The 18,850-nt window shown below is 44.1% G+C and overlaps 1 protein-coding gene across 3 annotated transcripts; it reads right to left on the bottom strand.

Moving 5' to 3' along the window:
• Positions 1–166: 166 nt before the first annotated feature.
• Positions 167–12,530, bottom strand: spire2 (spire-type actin nucleation factor 2). Of its 3 annotated transcripts, none has more exons than XM_048257966.1 (15): positions 11,565–12,405; positions 9,063–9,106; positions 8,324–8,707; positions 7,711–7,791; positions 6,974–7,138; positions 6,677–6,763; positions 5,946–6,066; positions 5,055–5,221; positions 4,511–4,733; positions 3,471–3,598; positions 3,108–3,245; positions 2,885–2,952; positions 2,769–2,796; positions 2,158–2,255; positions 167–1,600 (listed from the first exon to the last, which is right to left on the bottom strand). In XM_048257966.1, the coding sequence occupies exons 1-15, from the start codon at positions 11,872–11,874 to the stop codon at positions 1,303–1,305; spliced, it is 2,340 nt and encodes a 779-aa protein (XP_048113923.1). In that variant the 5' UTR covers positions 11,875–12,405; the 3' UTR covers positions 167–1,302. The 3 variants fall into 3 exon arrangements, with proteins under 3 accessions (XP_048113923.1, XP_048113925.1, XP_048113924.1); XM_048257968.1 differs by having other exon boundaries at positions 11,641–11,731; XM_048257967.1 differs by lacking the exons at positions 167–1,600; positions 2,158–2,255 and adding an exon at positions 2,300–2,634 and having other exon boundaries at positions 11,565–12,530.
• Between the last annotated feature and the right edge of the window lie 6,320 nt (positions 12,531–18,850).

The following is an 18,850-nucleotide window of genomic DNA, read 5'->3' as shown; positions in this document are numbered from 1 at the left end:
TTTGTCAGCAACCCCCACCCTCCACACACACACACACACACACACACACTCACACAAACACATCTCCTGTCTCGAAAAAAGCCAGCTGGAGTGCCTTGTACTCCACCTCAAACCAATTATTTACACCAAGTCCCCAGTGATTAAACAGTCACCCCACAAAAGGGTACACTTTTTCAGTTTGATTTATTGCAGTTGAGGTGTTTACAAAATACAAGCAGATCACACAAGACCATGTGGAGAGTTGGTGAGGGTAACGGCGGGCAGGGCAAGGAGGACATCCAGCCTCTTTCTGCAGAGGAACTCGAGAGCTTGGGTTCAGTAAGGTGCTGAGGCGACAGACTTTTTGCTCAGAAACTCTCTGCCAAAATGTCAAGTATGTTACTGTCTCTATCTACATTCAGATAGTCGCACAGTGGTGGCAAAGCACACTAGCGCCCACCATCATGGGTGAAGTTCTTTTTTCATCAGTTTTAAAAATAGTTCAGAAGTGCTCGGAGTAGCTCGTTGATCTGGCAGTCATGTCCAAAGTCCATTCTTTTTCCTCCTGGGGATCACCACGTCTGTCACACAACAGTCTAGGCCAACATTGCCTTTTTAGTGCTAAGGGGCTGTGTATTGGAGAGGTGCCAGGTTTGCTTATCAATAGCTAAATTAATACATTCAAACATAAAAAATGCAAGGCAACTAGGAGTTTTCATTTAGGATAACCCTGCTCCTCTTCAATTCTGTTATCCTACTCTTCGGTTACTCTTTATCCAAACATGTGCAGAGAGGTGAAGGGCCAGTGTGAAGGGAAAGAAGAGCTAAGGCAGAGATGGCGTTCGCTGGTCTGCCCTATACGTCCAGCTCTGGAACACAGCCTGAATGGGGTGCAGCAACATCAGACAAGCGCATATGCTGGGGGCACGGAGGGAGGGAGGGGGGCAGGGCTGAGGCAAAGAGGGCAGCATGTGTGGAGTTGGGGGGCATACTGAGCAGTGCACTAATGGGGCAACTGGGATTGCGTACAAGTTCCAGTTAATCAGCAGATCTATGTGTTAAAACCCTTTGATCAGTTTCGATGATGTAATCAATCATTCAAACAGACTGCCATTCAAAGCAGAAGCGTTAGTAGTCAAGTGCGATAGTTCATTCGATTGTCAGAACAGCACTCAATCAGAGTCAGTCAGTCAGTCCATCTGAGGTCTGCCATGGAAGGTGTTAATGTTTTTTTTAAAATTATTATTAAAGCTGGGGGTCTTTCATTAGTCAGTCAAACAGGCGGTCAATGTATGTCTATGGGGTGGTGGTGGGGTGGGGGGTTCACTTGATCTTCTTCCTGGGCGTGGATGGTGTTTGTGGGTGTGGCGTGGGCTGGGCCAGGTGCTGAGTCTGAGGGTGCTGGTTAGCTGAGGTGGAGGTAGGGGCTGAGGACACAGTGGGGGGCGCCTTCTCCCTCTTGGGGGTGTTGTTGAGGATGTCCAAGCTGCGGCGACTGGAGGAGATGACGTCGGCCACGAACTTGGTGCACTCGGCGCACACGTCCCGCAAGCTGCAGCCGTGAGCGTATAGATGTGGGAACTCCTCCTCCACCGACCGACGAGAGAGAGAGCGCAGAGATCTAGGATGGGGAAGACAGAGAGAGTCAGTGTGTGTGTGTGTGTGTTTGTGAGTGTGTGTATGAGAGATAGAAAGAGAGAGAATGAGATGGTGCATGTGACTAAGATATGTGAGATTTGAGTGTGTGTATTATCTGTTATTTAGAGTGTTATTAACAGTGTAACATTTGTTGATAGAGTCTACCATGTGTCATTGGTGAACCACTGTGCAGCATCTACATTTGGGGATTCCAGTACAATGCAAAGGAAACCGGCCGTATTAGAGCGAGCAAGTGCAGGGATTATGTAATGGCTACTTAGTGCCGTCACCAGATAAGAGGAGGGGTCATTATGCAAGAGTATTTAAGGATCTAGGTGATGGACTCTTATTAGGCTGACGCTACTGAGCGCTGCTGAGAAGGGCTGGTTAAAGCCAACCGTTGGTGGCAGAGGCAGGCAGAATGCAGTGACAGACCAACTGTCTACCTACAGTAGATCTGATAATACCAGAAAGAATCAAAAGACAATTGTGGAATTGAAATGGAATCGGGCGTGTCTTGAAGATCACGGGCAGACTCACTTGTAGACCTCGCTCTTGCGATGCTGGCTCCTAGGGCTGCTGTGGAAGCCGACGGTGTAAACAGGAATGTGCGCCATCTTCTTGGAAGGGATCTTCATCTGTGGGGTCGGGGAAAGCAAAAGAAGTGAACAACGAGGGTTGGGGAGGTGTGGGGGTCAAGTAGCGTAGCGTGACCTACAGTAGTGGCAGTCCAGTGCAGTGATACGGAAGACAGACCAGCAGAGGATAATAATGTAATAACAAAGCACCACATGACCCCATGAGAAACACACACATACACACTTGGAGGGACAAGAACAGACACATGTAACCCCACAAACCACAGCTCCAGACGACACAGCACAAAGAAAGATATCATTGTGAGGTACCCACCAGAGATAGGACAGGTAATGACAGGTAATCTATGCAAGTCAATGCATAACAGATGATACAGACCAATTTAATACGTTACGTTATTTTCTCCATTTCAATCAGCTGCTGCCATTACAAGAAATACAATAGAATCTATCAATCATTAATGCTCCACTTAATAGAGACCATGAGACACACCAGCACATGGTGCATATACATCAATACGAGTGCCATGTGATGTGTTGAGGGAACATAGATACCTTTGCACTGCAAGAACTGCAGACAGACCTGCGAAACAAAGAGGAAAAGGCATTAGTTTGCACTATATATACAACTTCCGTTAACAGCCACCATACACAGTCACAATGCCCCTCACCTTTTACACAGAAGACAAGTGGATGGCCAAGAGAAGAGTGGAAACTTCACCCGGCAGCAACAGCATACCTGGGCAGGTAGAAATACACATAAACATACACACATACACACACACACACACACACACACACACATACACACACACACACAGGGTGAGAGACTGTGTGAATCAGAGGTCAAAAACAAACTGGTGCCATTGTTTTATTGAGTGACTTGTTGTGCACCTTGCCCTTCCTCAAATTGTTGTAGAGCTCTTTGTTCTGCAGAAACTTCTCCATCTCGGCCTTCACCAGCACTCGGCGCACGTTAATGACCTCATCCACTGTTAATGTGAGGCTCTCCACAGGGTGACTGAACTCCTCCTTTTATGAAGAGGACAGAGAGAAATGGTGAGAGAAAGCGAGAGTGAGAAAAAGGGAGAGATAGAAAGAGAGGGGGATTTGAAACTAGTGCTCTGACACAGCAGGCATGTCCCGCTGCGTGTTAGCGGAGTGGCGCTGCGAGGCAGGGAGGAGTGCACGGCTGAGTGGCTGAGAGGCCGCGTCAGGAGCGGCGCGGCGCTGCAGTAACGAGCCTTTCCCACTCACCATCCACTGGCGTTTGCTGGCCCCTCGAGAGGGAGAGACACTCCCCACCCCTTCTGACGCCTCCTCCACTGAACTCAGGGAGCAGCGAGCCGGAGAGGACGGCATCCAGCCAGCAACAGGAAAAGAGGCTACAGGGAGAGAAGGAAAGACGGAGAGAAAGAAAGAAAAGAAAGAAAAACAAACAACAATTCAGCTTTTAGTATTCTAGGTGTGCACAGTATACAGTAGCCTCCGAGTGGCTTTTATCAGTTGAATACCATAAGGGCCCTGAGAACATTTAATGTCCCTTTCATCAAATCATAATCATTTGGGTCAAACACAAAGAGACTCATTGTGGGCCCAACAGAACATCGGAATCATGGGTTAGATGATTTTTTTCCATCTTCAAGGCCTTGCTACCCTTGAGAGAGGACAAGGCTCTGGCTCCCCCTAGTGGGCAGTATGGGGACATAATGAAATATGCTGTCACAATATTTGTTTTCATGTCCCAGAGACTACACAGATTTTACATGGGCTCTTGTCATACATAAGGACAATGTAATCAACACCACCTGGTTTAGAGTCAAGAGACGGCAACAGACTCAGTCCCTTTAATACCCTGCAGAGTAAAATGTCTTTGACCTTCAGACACATGAAGGCACCTTTGATCACTTCTAAATATACCATTATAGGTTATTTTACCAGTTGATGTAATTACTAAAAAACATTAATCCTTCATTGCATTACATTATATTCATCACTTAGATTAGAAGTCTAGTGTAAAAGGCATCAGAGCACTCAGTTTGAAACCTTCTGATGAAATGTTATACTGTAGGTTTTCTTAATGCTTAAAGGACAACTTCGAAAATAGATTCTAGATGGTTCTTAGACAGAAGCTGTCCTTTAATGCAGATAAAAATGAATATCTTTTGGATATTATCTAAAAAAGAAAGCAAAATTAAGTTAATGGAAAAAAATTGTTGGTTACATTTGCTCTACTTCTACTTACTACAACTTCCGTAAATCATGCTTTTATGGCCGTGGCTCTAGCACTGACTGACCTCTGTACGTGGGGAGCGGCCAGGCCCCTCCCAGCGTGTTGGCGCGAGGCCTCTCTCCCCTCAGCACCACAGGGCCGCCCAGGTGCCCAGACTCGGACAGCGAGGGCAGGATCTCCCCCCTCAGCTCGGCCAGGTCATGCTCCGAGAAGGAGCGGTCCCGCTTCAGGGGTGTGGGGGAGCTCTCCGCCCGGCGCATCTCCCCACTGCCCGGAGAGTCTTCCTCCTGCAAGAGACACCAGCACAACAACACACTGAACAGGGAATACATCGATAGGATAGCAGTCTACAGGTAAGGCACTACTGCTACCAACAGCACTACAAACAGCATACCATTGCTAGACATCTCCAACCATAACTTGGCAAGGTGCACATTTATCAGTGATAAGGGCTGAGCGTCTGAGGCAGTATTATCTGATGAACAATATCAGTCTGTGGAGTGGTTAAAATCATTACTGGAATTTGTGCCTGTGGAAATATGACTCGGGAAATGCAACCCCTTTTTTCTGTCTGTGAGGCAAGATCACAGTATTGAGTTTCCTGTTACCTCAAAGATGTTCATCTCTTCCATCTCCTGCAGAGTCGGTGCTTTGAGCAGGACTCTGGGGCGGGAGGGGGGGCGTGTCCCAAGCTCTGTGACAGACAGGTCTATACAGGAAGTGGACTTCATGTCACACAAGCAGGTGTGTGCCAGGCAAGGCAGAGAGCCGAAGGCTACAAGACAAGAGGGGTTGGACCATCATCATCATCATCAACAATATCATCATTACCATAATCACCATCATGACCATGATTACCATCATCATCATCACCATAATCACCATAATCACAATCATGACCACAATTACCATCATCATCAACATCCTAGTATCATTCATCATCATGGTATCATAGTAACGATAATCATCCTCACCATTGTGATTATCAGTGCCATTTTTTACTTTAAAGCAACATAATGTAGTTATTTTACTTCTAAAGAAATGGCTAAAAAAATAAAGAGAATGGAGCCTCTGATATTGCAAATGCGCTTCCGGAACCCCTTGTATTGCACTATGTAATGTCCTAATGTCTTAATGGCCTTTTCCGTTGGTTTTAGACAAATTGGGATTACCCATCAGCACTAATTGGGTACCCAGTACTTAAAATTGATAAAAGAAATGGGCAAAGGTAAAGGAAAGCATTTAAATAAATTCCTACATTGTGTTACTTCAAAGAATGATGATACCATTTACCACGTCCCACAAGGTATTATCACACTCCAATTCAGTCATTTTCATACACTGACTGTCATACACATTATCATTTACTTCCTGTTACTACACTGACACATCACCTTTTATCAGTTTCACAGTGAACTATAACCCACTGCATAGCACTGAGCAGGAGTAATGACTAACTGATTGGGCTGGCTAAAGGTGTTAGGCTCGGACTGACTCACGTCTCTTAGAGTTGGGAGGATCCACAGGCCTGAGCTTGCGTTCCTGTCGGATCCCCTCCAGGACGCGATCATGGAGGGACTGCGGCCGCTGTGGTGGTGGGGGCAAGCTGCGCTCTGACACCTGTCAGACAAGATGAGAACACAGATACACACAGCTCATTCCAATTCATCACTGGGAGATACATAGAACAGATTCAAAATGCTTTATATTAAGACTCATTAAAATGCATGTTTTAGATTTTTTATTCTAAAACTGATAGTTCCGGTCCTTGATTGTGATTGGCTGAATCACGTTTGATGCCGTTGTAAAATGCAGCATAAACATACACCTTGACCGCATTTCGTTTCGCATATTACTGCGCTACCATAACTTGATACAAAAGTTAAAGTAGCTGCATCTCAACGTTGCTTGGCAACCATTCAGATAGAGGAAATATATTTCTTGGCGGAAGAATGATTATCTAGGAATAACTCGGTATATTTCTAGTTGCTGTGCCTCTACTTTATGAAACTTTGCCAGGTATTTATAGTAACAGTTTTAGAAAAGCAATAAGCCACTCGGAGTCCATAGGTTACACTGATTTTACAACAGCTAAGGGGGTTTGACCCTGTTTGTGTGGTTCATCTGATGGATAGGCCTACATGTAGGTAAATACACCATTACAACATATGTATTTTGGTTAAGTTCTTAACAGTCATGTAATCATAGCAAAAATCCTGAGGTAGCTCACAGGTTTTAGAGGTGGTCTGGAGCGGATAAATTCCAGGATGAGTTCATGTGCGTTTCTCTTCACCCTCGTGGGAATATCACCATCCACCTGAGAAACAGGAACAAAAGAGCCACAGAGGGAAAGAGAGAGAGGGAGGAAGAGAGAGAAAGAAAAGGAAGGGAGAGTAATGGACAGGGAAGACACAAGAGAATAGCATCCAGCAATTACGTCTAGCGGAACAGAAACGCCATGCCCACTCACCGCCACTGTGGACTCTGAGACTGTTAAAGAGAGACGGCTCTGCTTGTTTGGGCTCACCATGACTTTGCGCAGCTTGTACTTGCGCAAGCGGATGTCCTGCATGAGCATCTCGAAGGGCGTGAGGCTGAACTCGGTGGGCAGCGGGTTGAAGGGCTGCTCCTCCACCTTCTTCAGCTTCACCCCCTGCCTCAGCTCCTTCATCAGCTGCACCCACAGACGAGCCTGCCACACACACACACACACACACACACACACACACACACACACACACACAGAGACAGACACACAGACACATATACACAGACACAGTAACACACATACATACAAGTACACACACACACAAACACACACACACGTCACCAGTCATATGCCTGTCGTCATCATAATCATCATCGTCCTCACAGGAGCTTCATCAGTTTCTTATATATGAGCCATCTGACTATCTCATTTCACTCTGAGTATCATCCTTGTCAAATCAACATGCTATGATATAAGGGTTGAAATTACAGCACTGGCATTTCATAATCCTCTTTTCATTACCGCTTTACCTAAACAGATGGCATTTTGAATTGGATTTGATCAATTCATATCCTGTTGTTATGGGAGAGTGAGACTTCAATATAAACAACAGAGAGAGGGTACAGTATTTGCGGCCGTTAAAGAAATGAGCCAGCTGGCATTTATATTATGGACACCGACAGCAATCCAAAGGGACAAAGATCAGGACCATGGTCCAAGTTTAGTCTGTGCCACAGCCTCCCTCCCTGAAGAGTCCACCCAGCAGCGTCTCTCACCCAGTCTGTGTGTTTGAGGGCGTCCAGTTCTGCTGCGCTCCGGTCCTCCTGGCTGTCCTCCGTGCGGATCTTCTTCAGCATCTACGGGACCAGGACAGACCACCCGGATCAATAGCAGTACAATAGAGCAGCACTCTTTCGGGCAGACACTGACTCACTCAAGGAGGCCATGAATAATTCAGCGTGGTGATCAGCAACACTTCAAGCAAGGACTCTCTGAAATCATGGAATCATGGGAAGAGAGGGACTCTGAGGACCCTTGAGGGAGTGTTGGGGTCGCCTACAACTGCTGGTGATAAAAGGATGGCGGGGGCTGCAACATGTGTATTTCCAACACAGTCTGACTTGAAAATCAGTCTATTCTTGGATCTCCTTTCCACATCAAACAAATGCTTACTTGTTTCTCACTATTTACAAAGACCTCTTCTTTTCTCAATGGTATTGAAGCATTGTTTTCAATTGTAATCTAGTACTATATTATTATTTATTTTAACACATTGTGCCAGATTTAAGTTTTTGTGTGAACAGAACCTTTCATTTTCTTCAGTCTTCTCTTATCATTTTCACCCCCCCCCCCCACCCCATCTACCTCTCTCCCATCTTTGGAGCGTACCTCTTTGGCATCTCTGATCTTACTCAGGAAGGTCTGCAGCTCTAAGGTCTCCAGAAACAGGGCCCTGCACACCGACTGGTAGTGCTCCGGGGCGAGGGTTGGGTTTGCTAGCCTGGTTCCACACAGCGCCATCACCTGACGAAAGGTGCGCACTGCACGAGTCGCCACCTCGCCTTCCTCCTCCTCCTCTTCTTCCTCTTGACCACTGTAGCCTTCGTCGGTTGCACTATTGCCCCCAGGTTCACTCCCACCTTCGGTGGATTCGACCCCCCCGACCATGCGGTCAATGAGCTGCTCCAGCTGGGGGCTCAGCTCCCGCTCCTCACTCTCGTCCAATCCCCAGTCCAGGGCCTTGTAGATGGCCACTCCCAGGGACTGAACCAACTGAAAGCGAGGGTGTCAGAGGGAAGAGTGGGTAAGAAAAGACACAAGGAAGAAACATGTCCTAACTAGACCTTCAGTAATTATTTATGACACAATAAAATATGTAAAACCATGTATGTTAGGTAGAACTGAAGCATGTTTTTCATGACACTTTACTTTGAATTTTTTTTGCCTGTATCAGCTCTTTGCTTGTATTATGTCTAACTTGTAAGACACTTTGAATAAGAGCATATGCCAAAAATAATGCCAACTGTAACCATGAATCACATCAGAGCAAAGTTCTACAGGAGGATGTTTATTTAGATAAGGCCTGTCCACAGGTCGGACTTGTGAACCGAGAACAGCGAGCGCTCACCTGGCTTTCAGCAACAGGCGGGTAGGACAGTGCCTCTGTGTCATCTGAGAAGGGAGGAAAGAAAGAGATTTGAGAGCAGTCTCACACCACCGTGCCTCGTTCCCACAGTTCTCCTGTTCAAAAGCTGCTGCTTGAAAAGAAAGGGGCTCAGTCGCCTTACACCAACACATGAACTGAGTTTTCAGACATTGGCATGCTATATGCAGTTCCCTCTTATAATTAAGGGCAAGTGACACATGAATGAAACATGAATGCGGGGAAAGTGAAAACTCTGGACATTCTGATTAATGCTCTCTGCATGCATTTTCTCCTCCTTTCTCTTGTGGCATTATGGGTGGAGCTGCTTCATGTTGATGTTATTAAGCCGTAGCCTGAGCTGCGGTCCTTGCTCTCTGGCAGTTTGCTTTTCCACGCGTAGAGCACAGAATGCCTGACTCAGATATCACTTAGGACACCCAGGGGGGCCGAAACATCACAATCAGCAGGGCAGCCAAAACCTGAGAAGTGATACAACAAGCTGGAGGTCAGCACTGTCCTCTCCGTCCACAAAGGAACCCGGAAAGCAGGGCAAGGCCCTGGCAAAAACAAAAAAGGGGGGCTGGGATGGGACTGCCGATAGCAGATGGATGTGAAGACATTTCCAGTCAATAGCCTTCATTCCATACACACATTTACACCCTGCATACGTGCGTGCACACACACACACACACACACAAACAAATACACATGGAATTGGAGCTCTATTGGCCTAAACCAGTTTGGGCAGGTGCTATTTTGGAGGGTAAGAGTCGAATAATACAATAGAAACTGGTCAGTAGAATTCAACTAATACTTAACACGAAGGACTAAAGAGAGTGAGAGTTACTACACTGAAACAGAGACTGAGAGAATGCACAAAAGGGAGAGAAAGGAAAATAAATGTGCATGGGAGACAGAGAGAGAGAAGGAGAGAGAGAGAAAGCATGTGTTAACTATGGGTCAGACATTACAAATGTAATCTCTCGCCAAATAGTCCATTGTTATTTGTTATGCCAACCCCTGAGACTGTAATATTATTCATGCAACCTCCATTTCTCTGCTTTCCCAAGAAAGACTTTGCTATCTGTTGCCATGGAAATTTTGAATGAGATTTCAAGAGAAGATTATCCCATGTACACAGACACATATAGAGAAAAGAGGAGGAAGATAGAGTGGCTGAGAGAGAGAGAGAAAGGGGGAGGGGGAAATAGGAGAAGAACAGGAAACAACATGAGAAAAGGTGGATGATTTCTTTCCCACCAATAAGCCCACTCACCTTGAAAAAGTCCCTGATGTGCAGCAGTATTACTTATGACCTCCCTGAGTCTGTTGCTAAATATAGATCAGTCAAGATCTTGACCTCAACCAAAACAATAGCCTCAAAGCGTTAAAAACAAATCCTGACCTTGAACTGTCAACACACCATTTGCCTACAAATGCCCACATTCCAAGCACAATTCTTGCAAGGCTATGTCATCAAAACTCTATAGAACCATTCATGCCAGCTAAACTGAACATGGAAATATGTAGGCCTACTTCTATTATGTTTCTATTATGTGACATGGTAGATGTCCAACTACAGAATAGAGATTTGTGTCAATTATTTTGTGTTGTGGTCAGAAGTTGTATTATGTTGCCAATGAACACAGGTTGTAAGTCTACACTACAGAGACCTAAAGCATTAGTAAAAAGTACTTTGATTATGTTCATGCTCAGGGCAATAAGAAGTTGATCACTAAAAATATAGAAACGTTTCTGGAATCTTTAGATAAGGCTAGGCTACTCTGATGCTTTGCAGTAGCCTACAGTTATTCCCATAATGTGTTGACTATAAAACACTTTCGCCACTTTTGAACTGCTGAAATGCCTAGGCTTCTTTATAATCGATTACAAAAATAGATCAACAAACCGAGACTTATTTTGAAACCACACCAAAAGTAAACACGCACTATTTGTTAGACCTAACAACCCCTCTTTACATAGCTTTCGTCAGGTCTGCTACCTCAAGACATGCAGGCCTATAGTCTCTGAGCCATAAAATGCCAGGGTTTGCAACCTACAACTACAAGGCCTATAGCATATAACGTAAATATCTAGAATAAATAAGCTAAAAATGCGATTAGGGAATCTCCCTTACAAGTAGGCCTATGTCATATGTAAGCCAGAGACTGTAGACTAGGCCTACTGTATCTGATAAATAATGCATAATATTAAACCGGCACAATCCAAGAGAAGCCTATTCTTCAACGGGTGGCTGGCTAGCAGGTGAGTTATTTTGACCAATTATTTATTTTGGCTGATGTTTTGATACCCAGCCGCAGTGAGAGCTATCTAGCCCACAGTGACGATCTGATGACAAAAAAATCCCCAAACACCAGACAAGTTAGTGGGCAATGAGTGAGCTAACGATGCGGATACAGCCCTTTCACCGTTGAGTCGCCTAATAGCAATATCAGGAAGTTAGAAACCACACAAGGTTATTACCGTTACTGTTCCAGAGCTCCGGATGCAGAGAAACAGTACCGTCTCTGTGAAGGAATATTGAAGATGGATCTTTCACCTGGTAAACTGTTCTGTCTTCTGCGCGGTTCAGGCGCGGCACCCTAAGCCAACTGCAGCACTGATAGCACACCGCCCAAGCTTGCTCTTCATTTATGGGCTGCTCGTAGGATTTCAGCACTTCTTCAAGAGACAGTTCCCGAGGTTCGACGAAGTCCCGGGCCTCTGCCCGTTCCGACGGGACTGACACTCTGGAATCGCCTTCCTGAGTGCATCTGTTGGCGGATCTGGCCATGACTGCGGCACAAGCAAGTCCATTCTTTATGCGTTGGCCATGATCAGCTCCTTATTTCCCTCGCTTTCGCTTCTTAATTAAATAGGCGTTCAACTGCCGCAGCCGCGAGTTTCCATACCAGCAAATGAAAGCGATCTTTGACCCACAGGAATGTCACTCAGCGCCGAGCAAAACAGACGCGGCTATTGGGGAAAATCTATCCCCCCTCCCCTTTTACAGTGGCACATCCGCGACTAACTGGTGACCACACAAGGGGGGAAGGACAAAGTTGTTTGAAAATCTGGTAGGGCCTACTTCCATAAAATGCAGGGATAGGGAAAAGTGGTCGTTGCCGGAAGGGGGGTTCTCCTAGATTACGTATGCTTGTTATGTGCTGACACCCTGCATGCGTTCTCCGCAGAGCGTCTTCCTTCTGCTCCTCCCATGTCTCGCGCAAGTGCCCGGCCCACAAATAGGCTACTGAACCCCCCGATCAATCAAACCATCTCGCTCAGAGCTCCAACCCTATCCTGTAGTGGTAATAACTTTATGCTGGTGTTTTACACTGAAGAAATACATGATTCTACGCCACTGTTGGTAAAATGATTAAGATTGCCTTTATAATATGTGTCAGCCCTCTCTCGATATAAGCTACAAATGAATGCTCTTCTAAATGAATTTCTTCAGGCCTAATATGTTGCATCATAATCATGTATGAAATATATTTATCTCAAAAGAAGAAGTATCCTGGTGTCATCAAATTAATGTAAATTGGAGGAGATTTCACCGATCACAAATTATATAATAGACATTTGTATGCATGAAATATCTGTCCAGACAAAAGCATCAAAAAATGTACCTGACTTTGGATAAATCGTCCTTCTGTCGCTTCCACTAGCTTCCCCCTGCATTCTGTCTTCTGTATGAATCACACATAATGAGAATTTTACAAATAAATGTTTTACTGATTCTTCTGTATGGTCATGAAAACATCTGTGAATGATGTAGGGATGTAATGGTATTGTTACACTGGATCTCCAATCGAATCTCTCTAACGTTGCAGAACATGTTGGTAAGACTGAAATTATCAAGTTAAAATAAGATTAGTTGTAAATAGTTTTTAAGGAAGTGAATCTCCCTATTTAAAACAAACTTGTCAATGTATACCTTTTTGATGGAGATTTTTTGAATTTCCTGAAGTAGGCTATTCCATTAGAACTTGGGGAGACTGATCCAGTCTCTGGGCAGCAGTAGGTGGTGTGTGACTGATCTGTAGATTTCAATTTTCACTTTCAATTTTATTGTGCTTATAGAGCGCCAAAACATTACACATGTATCATGGCGCTTTACAGAATGTAGGCAATCAGAGAAAAAAGAAAAGAGGAAGAAAAGAAAAGAAAGAAAGAAAGAAAGAAGGCCCATGGGTAACAGGGGCGAGGAAAAACTCCCTAGAATTGGAGATACATATAGGAAGAAACCTCGAGCAGATCCACGACTCAAGGGCCTGACCCATCTGCCTAGGGTCAATACGGACAGTAAGGTCTGTACACATGACAAATGCATAGTCAGGTGTGGAGAATAGGACATGGTGTTTAAAGCACCTGAGGTGAAAGTTACAAGAGGTGGGATGATTACGTATCCGGTATGATAATGCATTAATCATGATTTAGTGAGAGAAAGTGCAAATAGTCCGGCGTTGGAATTGTCCAGGGAAAGGGAGTTATCAGGGGGCAAGTGGTGGGTCGGCAGACGGGCCAGGAATCCGGGCAGAGTTGTCATAGGCAGGTGATGGGGCTGTACGGGCCAGGAATCCAGATAGGGGGACAGTAATAGGGCAGTCGAGGATGGGACTTCAGGTGAGATGGGTGAGAGGAGGGCCAGGCACACGGATGGTTGATGACTGGTGATGATATACCTCACAAGTGAGGTACAGTAAGGGGGAAGAAAGAGAAATGTAGAATGGGTTAGTATTGCTGAAAATCGAAATGGTTAATGTCAATAAGTAATCAGTGGTACTATATATTGTTACAGTAAATCATAGTGAGAATAGGCAAGAGAGGGAGAGTTGAGAGGGAGAGAGAAGGGGAGAGAGGGGGGGGTGTTGTACGGCGTGGCACATGAAAAGCCCTTGACAGCACTATGCTATAGCAGCATAACTAAGGCATGGTGAGGGGTAGTCGACACCAGCGCATGGTCAGTGACCACCACCGCACGCGTGACTGGCACCCCTCAGCAGGGTGGTCCATTCCAAAAATCCCTGAGGTGGGTGAAGTTCACACCGCACCATACCTCACTATGGGAGGCAGTAAAGAGGTATGTTTTAAGTCTAGACTGCTAGTCGAATTGAGGAAGGGAGATTATTCCAGAGGAGGGGTGCGCGATAGCTTAAAGCTCTGCCACCTACTGTAGTTTTTGAGATTCTTGGAATTACAAGAAGGCCAGTATTCTATGATTGTAGCGGTCTGGGTGGGTTATATGGGACTAGGAGATCTTTAATATATTCTGGTGCCTGGCCATTAATGGCTTTGTATGCTAGAAGTAATATTTTGAAGTCAATGCGACTTTTAACAGGCAGCCAGTGTAGAGATGCCAGGATAGGGGAAATATGTTCATATTATTTGACTGCACCATGCAGGAATAAGTTAACCTGGGAACAAGACTAATCTGAGATCTCAAAAAAAAAGTTGGATGGGGACTACAAGGTATAATCAGATGAGGTTTGGTGCAATCTTAAAGTGCTGACCCCTAGTAATGCCCCATCCAAGCTGAATATTAATGGAGTGGTCTCTTTGAGTCACATAAGTGACCTGAAGGCATGCTCCACTGGGCGCACATACAGATGACCCACCCAGAGCCCTAGAGAATCCAAATATGCCTATTAGCCCCTGAAAAAGAGTGGAAACTCCACATATTGGTTAGCATGTCAACCAAGGCTACTTGTGACTATAAGTGATATAAAGACTGAAAGGAGCTTGATGTCTGTCTCTTTTGTCTGCTTTTCTCTGTCTCTATCTGTGGAAAAGAGCATTGATATCTTGGAAGACCCTAACTGCAGTGCTCATCCAGACAGAGCAATAAAAGAGATGCAGTGCCTATAATGGTGTTGTCTGCAGTGGTGTCATCTTTCACATCTGAGAGATACATGATATGCCCTATGTTCTTCGGAGAGAGGACAAGCTATTAATGTGTATCATTACTGCGGATGACATCCACTGAATTAGTTAGTCTGATGCTGGACTCATCTCAGTAGTGTTTGGGTGGGTCAGCGGTGGGTGGTAGTCTCCGTAACACTAAGTATGTGCATGAGCCAATGCTGTGTATTTAATTCACATCAATTCAATTGGACACACACCTTACCTCTCAATTTGTGTAGACCAAACATGCTGAAAACAATACTGCCTTATCCCTGCAGGCCAAGATTGAAATCATAGCTAAGCAAGTTAAGCACATAACAAACATATGTCCATATGGACAGTGGCACCATGGGGGTAGACTGGTGTGTTAATGTCATCATGATGTGTAGAGTTGCCTAAAATAGACAGAGAGCCAGGATGAGCTGCTTAGTGCAGTATAGAGGAATGAATTAATTTTTACTGCAATACCCTTCCTACCTCATATTCATTGTTGACACAATCACAATTCAGACCATTTATTTATAACACATAAACAATGACATATAACACATGACAATTACACTTGCAATTTCATTGCAAATGAGTTGAAAGTGGGATGAGCTGAACTTTAACTATAGAAGTGGTTTATCACTGGACATTTCAGTGTGAGAGTCAACTAGACAAATCCTAACACGCTGAAAGTAATAACTGAGTGCTATCAGCTAGCCAGGGCTGCACATACTTGCTTGCTTCCTTTCCCTCCACGGTGCTCTTCTAAGGAAACCACACAGACTTCCTCCCAAGTGTATCCATCCATACCTCCAAAAACAAAAACAGACAGACATAGCCCAGCCTCCTCTCCCAGGAGGCTGTCCTGCTAGCTGCTCTACAGGCTTCTCCATCAGTGACTAGTGCAGCTTGCAGCACAGACACAGAGGTGAGAGCACATTTCCCTTCCTCTTCTCTGGTGGCACAGCGGGGGCAGTCTGGTGATGGTGTGGGATATGGAGGGCAAATGCCCAAAAATGTCAAAATAAAACCCAAAATCTATCTCTATTGAAATCTACTAATCCAGTGGTTTTCAAGGGGGGGGGGGTGGGGCAACAAATAAATACAAATAAATACATTTACACACTGTATACATTTATACATTTACACACTGTATGCTCCATCGCAAAGTGCTTGTGGCTAAAATAATTATTAGGATTAGCTTAATGTATTCGCTTAATTAATGTATACATTTGCCGTAGTATTGTCGATGGGTTTAATAACACATCAAGGGGGTCCTTGGCCAGAACCTAGTGGTATTTGGGGGGCCTTGTTGTGGAAAAGTTTGAGAACCCCTGTACTAATCTATTTCTACCTACATGTATGTTAATTAAAACATTGAGCTTGGTGGTTGAATATGTTCTCACTGCCAATCTCCAGGGATCTTTGATGAACAGAAACTAAGAGCAGCACATATTATACCAAGTAATAACCAGTATTTTACATATACATAATACATAACCAGTATTTTACTTTTGTATACACATTATAATATAATATGTTTAAAAATAAGCAAAGAATAAGTAGAAAAAATACATAAAATGTTGAAAACTAGGCCAAAGAACAGCTCTCTTTGTTCTAAGGCATATTCTTTTTTAGCAGCCACATCCCCACCATGGCTAACACCAGACATTTTTTACACCTATATGACACAACCACTGATGACAGGATTGGGGGTTGGGGTTGGGGTTGGAACTTTGTATAAAATCACCTCCATGAAGCTGGCACAAACATAGCACAAACAAATAGCATTTTGATACCATTTTGGATGATATGGTGGGGCCAGCTTCAAAGAGGTCTTAAAATCTGTAACCTCCAAGCAATGTGCTTTGCAATGTAACGGTGATGTATAGAGGGTGAGCAGATAGCTAACAAACGTTCAGAAAAAGTCCTGTCGGCAAATTTGAGGAAAAGTCAGTAAAGGGGCTATTTCACACAATTTGAGGGTGCTGAATTCAAATATTGTGTTTACCAAGTTCAATTTTGAGTTTTAAGCTTGCTAATTAGCATAATTCACATACTTTTTGGTTTTGCCATCAGATATCATAGGAATTGCAAAAAAATAAGGCATTAATAAACTCTTTATGTGTCAGATATGTTGTAGGACAGAACAGGAATTACCCCAATGACCCTCAAGTAGCAAATGAAAATAAGCTAAAATTAAAATATAAATTGAAATAATAGCTAAAATTCAGTATGACGTTTAGAAACAAAATAGATTCCTTGATAATAAATTGATAGAATTTTAGGTGACTGCTCATTTTTCTGTAGAAACTTTGTCACTAACTATTATGAACAGTTGTCAGTCTTTACAGAGGATTTACACTGTATTTTTTTACTGTAAAGGCGACTGTGCTTGCCTAGTTAAAACACCTCACTGGTGCTCTTTCCAGCCGTGGCCTACTGGTTAGCGCTTCGGACTTGTAACCGAAGGGTTGCCGGTTCGACCCCCGACCAGTAGGCACGGCTGAAGTGCCCTTGAGCAAGGCATCTAACCCCTCACTGCTCCCCGAGCGCCGCTGTTGTTGCAGGCAGCTCACTGCGCCAGGATTAGTGTGTGCTTCACCTCACTGTGTGTTCACTGTGTGCCGAGTGTGTTTCACTAATTCATGGATTGGGATAAATGCAGAGACCAAATTTCCCTCACGGGATGAGCACCTCCGGGCCGCAACCCGTGACATTTCGGAATCCAACAAAGCACCGACATAGTGCGTTTGTGAAATGTAAAATTGCATTTTATTTTCTGGCACATTTACTTGCTTGGCCAGGTGGGGGCGCAATGCAAGGCAGGCCCATTGGGTGCCATCATAATCATAATATATAGTAACCTGTGAAATTTCAGACCATTCATTTTAAGCAAAGAACCATTTTTTGGTTGGCCAGATGGTGGTGCTACAGTATGTTAGGCATGGAAATCAGTGGTACTATATATATACACATGTGAATATCATCAAAATAATGATATTTAATTAATATTTTGTTAATAAATTCCAAAAACTATTCTGACTTTGGCCAGCTGGTGGCGCTTTGCCAGACAGGCATATGGGATGTTTGGATGTCATATACACCTAATCTGATTGATCTGATGCATCTGATTGTGATATCCAACAGAAGTGGAAAAAACACATTCATTCTCTTGCCAATTGGTGGCGCTATAAGCAAGGCATGTTAATAAGACATATATATATATATATATATATATATATATATATATGTGTGTTTTTTCCATTTCCTGAGTGGCTAGATGGTGGCGCTATGCTGCTAGGCATGTGAATTCCACATGTGAATGTCATCACAAGCATGTTATCCAATATTTTTTAAACTTTCAGATCAACCAATAAAGGCATTGCCAATTTCTGGCACATGTTCCTGCTTGGCCAGATGGAGGCGCTATGCTAGGCATGTGAATTACGCATGTGAATATCATCACAATAATGATATCCAATATTTTGTAAAGTTTCAGATCAATCAATAAAGGCAATGCCAATTTCTGGCACATTTCCCTGCTTGGCCAGGTGGTGGCGCTATGCCAGGCAGGCCCATTGGGAGTCTGGATATCATCATAATCATGATATCTCTTAACCTGAGAAGTTTCAGACCATTCATTCAATGCACTGTGATTTATGACACATTTCCTGTTTATGTGGTGAGATATTAAAATCATATCAAATATATTACAACATTTCAAAAATCCCTTCACAATTTAGCATCAGCGACATCTTGGCATAATGTTTGCCAAATTTCAAATGAATCTGACAAACCGTCTAGGAGGAGTATGTTCAAATTGATCATGTGACATCAGTATAATTGTCATTCTTTCTGTTGCCAGTTGGTGG

The sequence above is a fragment of the Alosa alosa genome, chromosome 11 (assembly GCF_017589495.1).
Source record: "Alosa alosa isolate M-15738 ecotype Scorff River chromosome 11, AALO_Geno_1.1, whole genome shotgun sequence".
Lineage (NCBI taxonomy): Eukaryota > Metazoa > Chordata > Actinopteri > Clupeiformes > Clupeidae > Alosa > Alosa alosa.
The sequence above is the reverse complement of the archived record's forward strand: the minus strand, read 5'-3'. Positions and strand labels throughout refer to the sequence as shown.

Coding starts and splice junctions, on each gene's coding strand:
- spire2 (XM_048257966.1), bottom strand. CDS start 11,874: ATGGCCAGATCCGCCAACAGATGCACTCAGGAAGGCGATTCCAGAGTG. Junction 6,764..6,973: donor ACAAGCTGCGCAAAGTCATG/GTGAGCCCAAAC, acceptor CCTGTTTCTCAG/GTGGATGGTGATATTCCCAC. Junction 5,222..5,945: donor TCCTCCCAACTCTAAGAGAC/GTGAGTCAGTCC, acceptor CTTGTCTTGTAG/CCTTCGGCTCTCTGCCTTGC.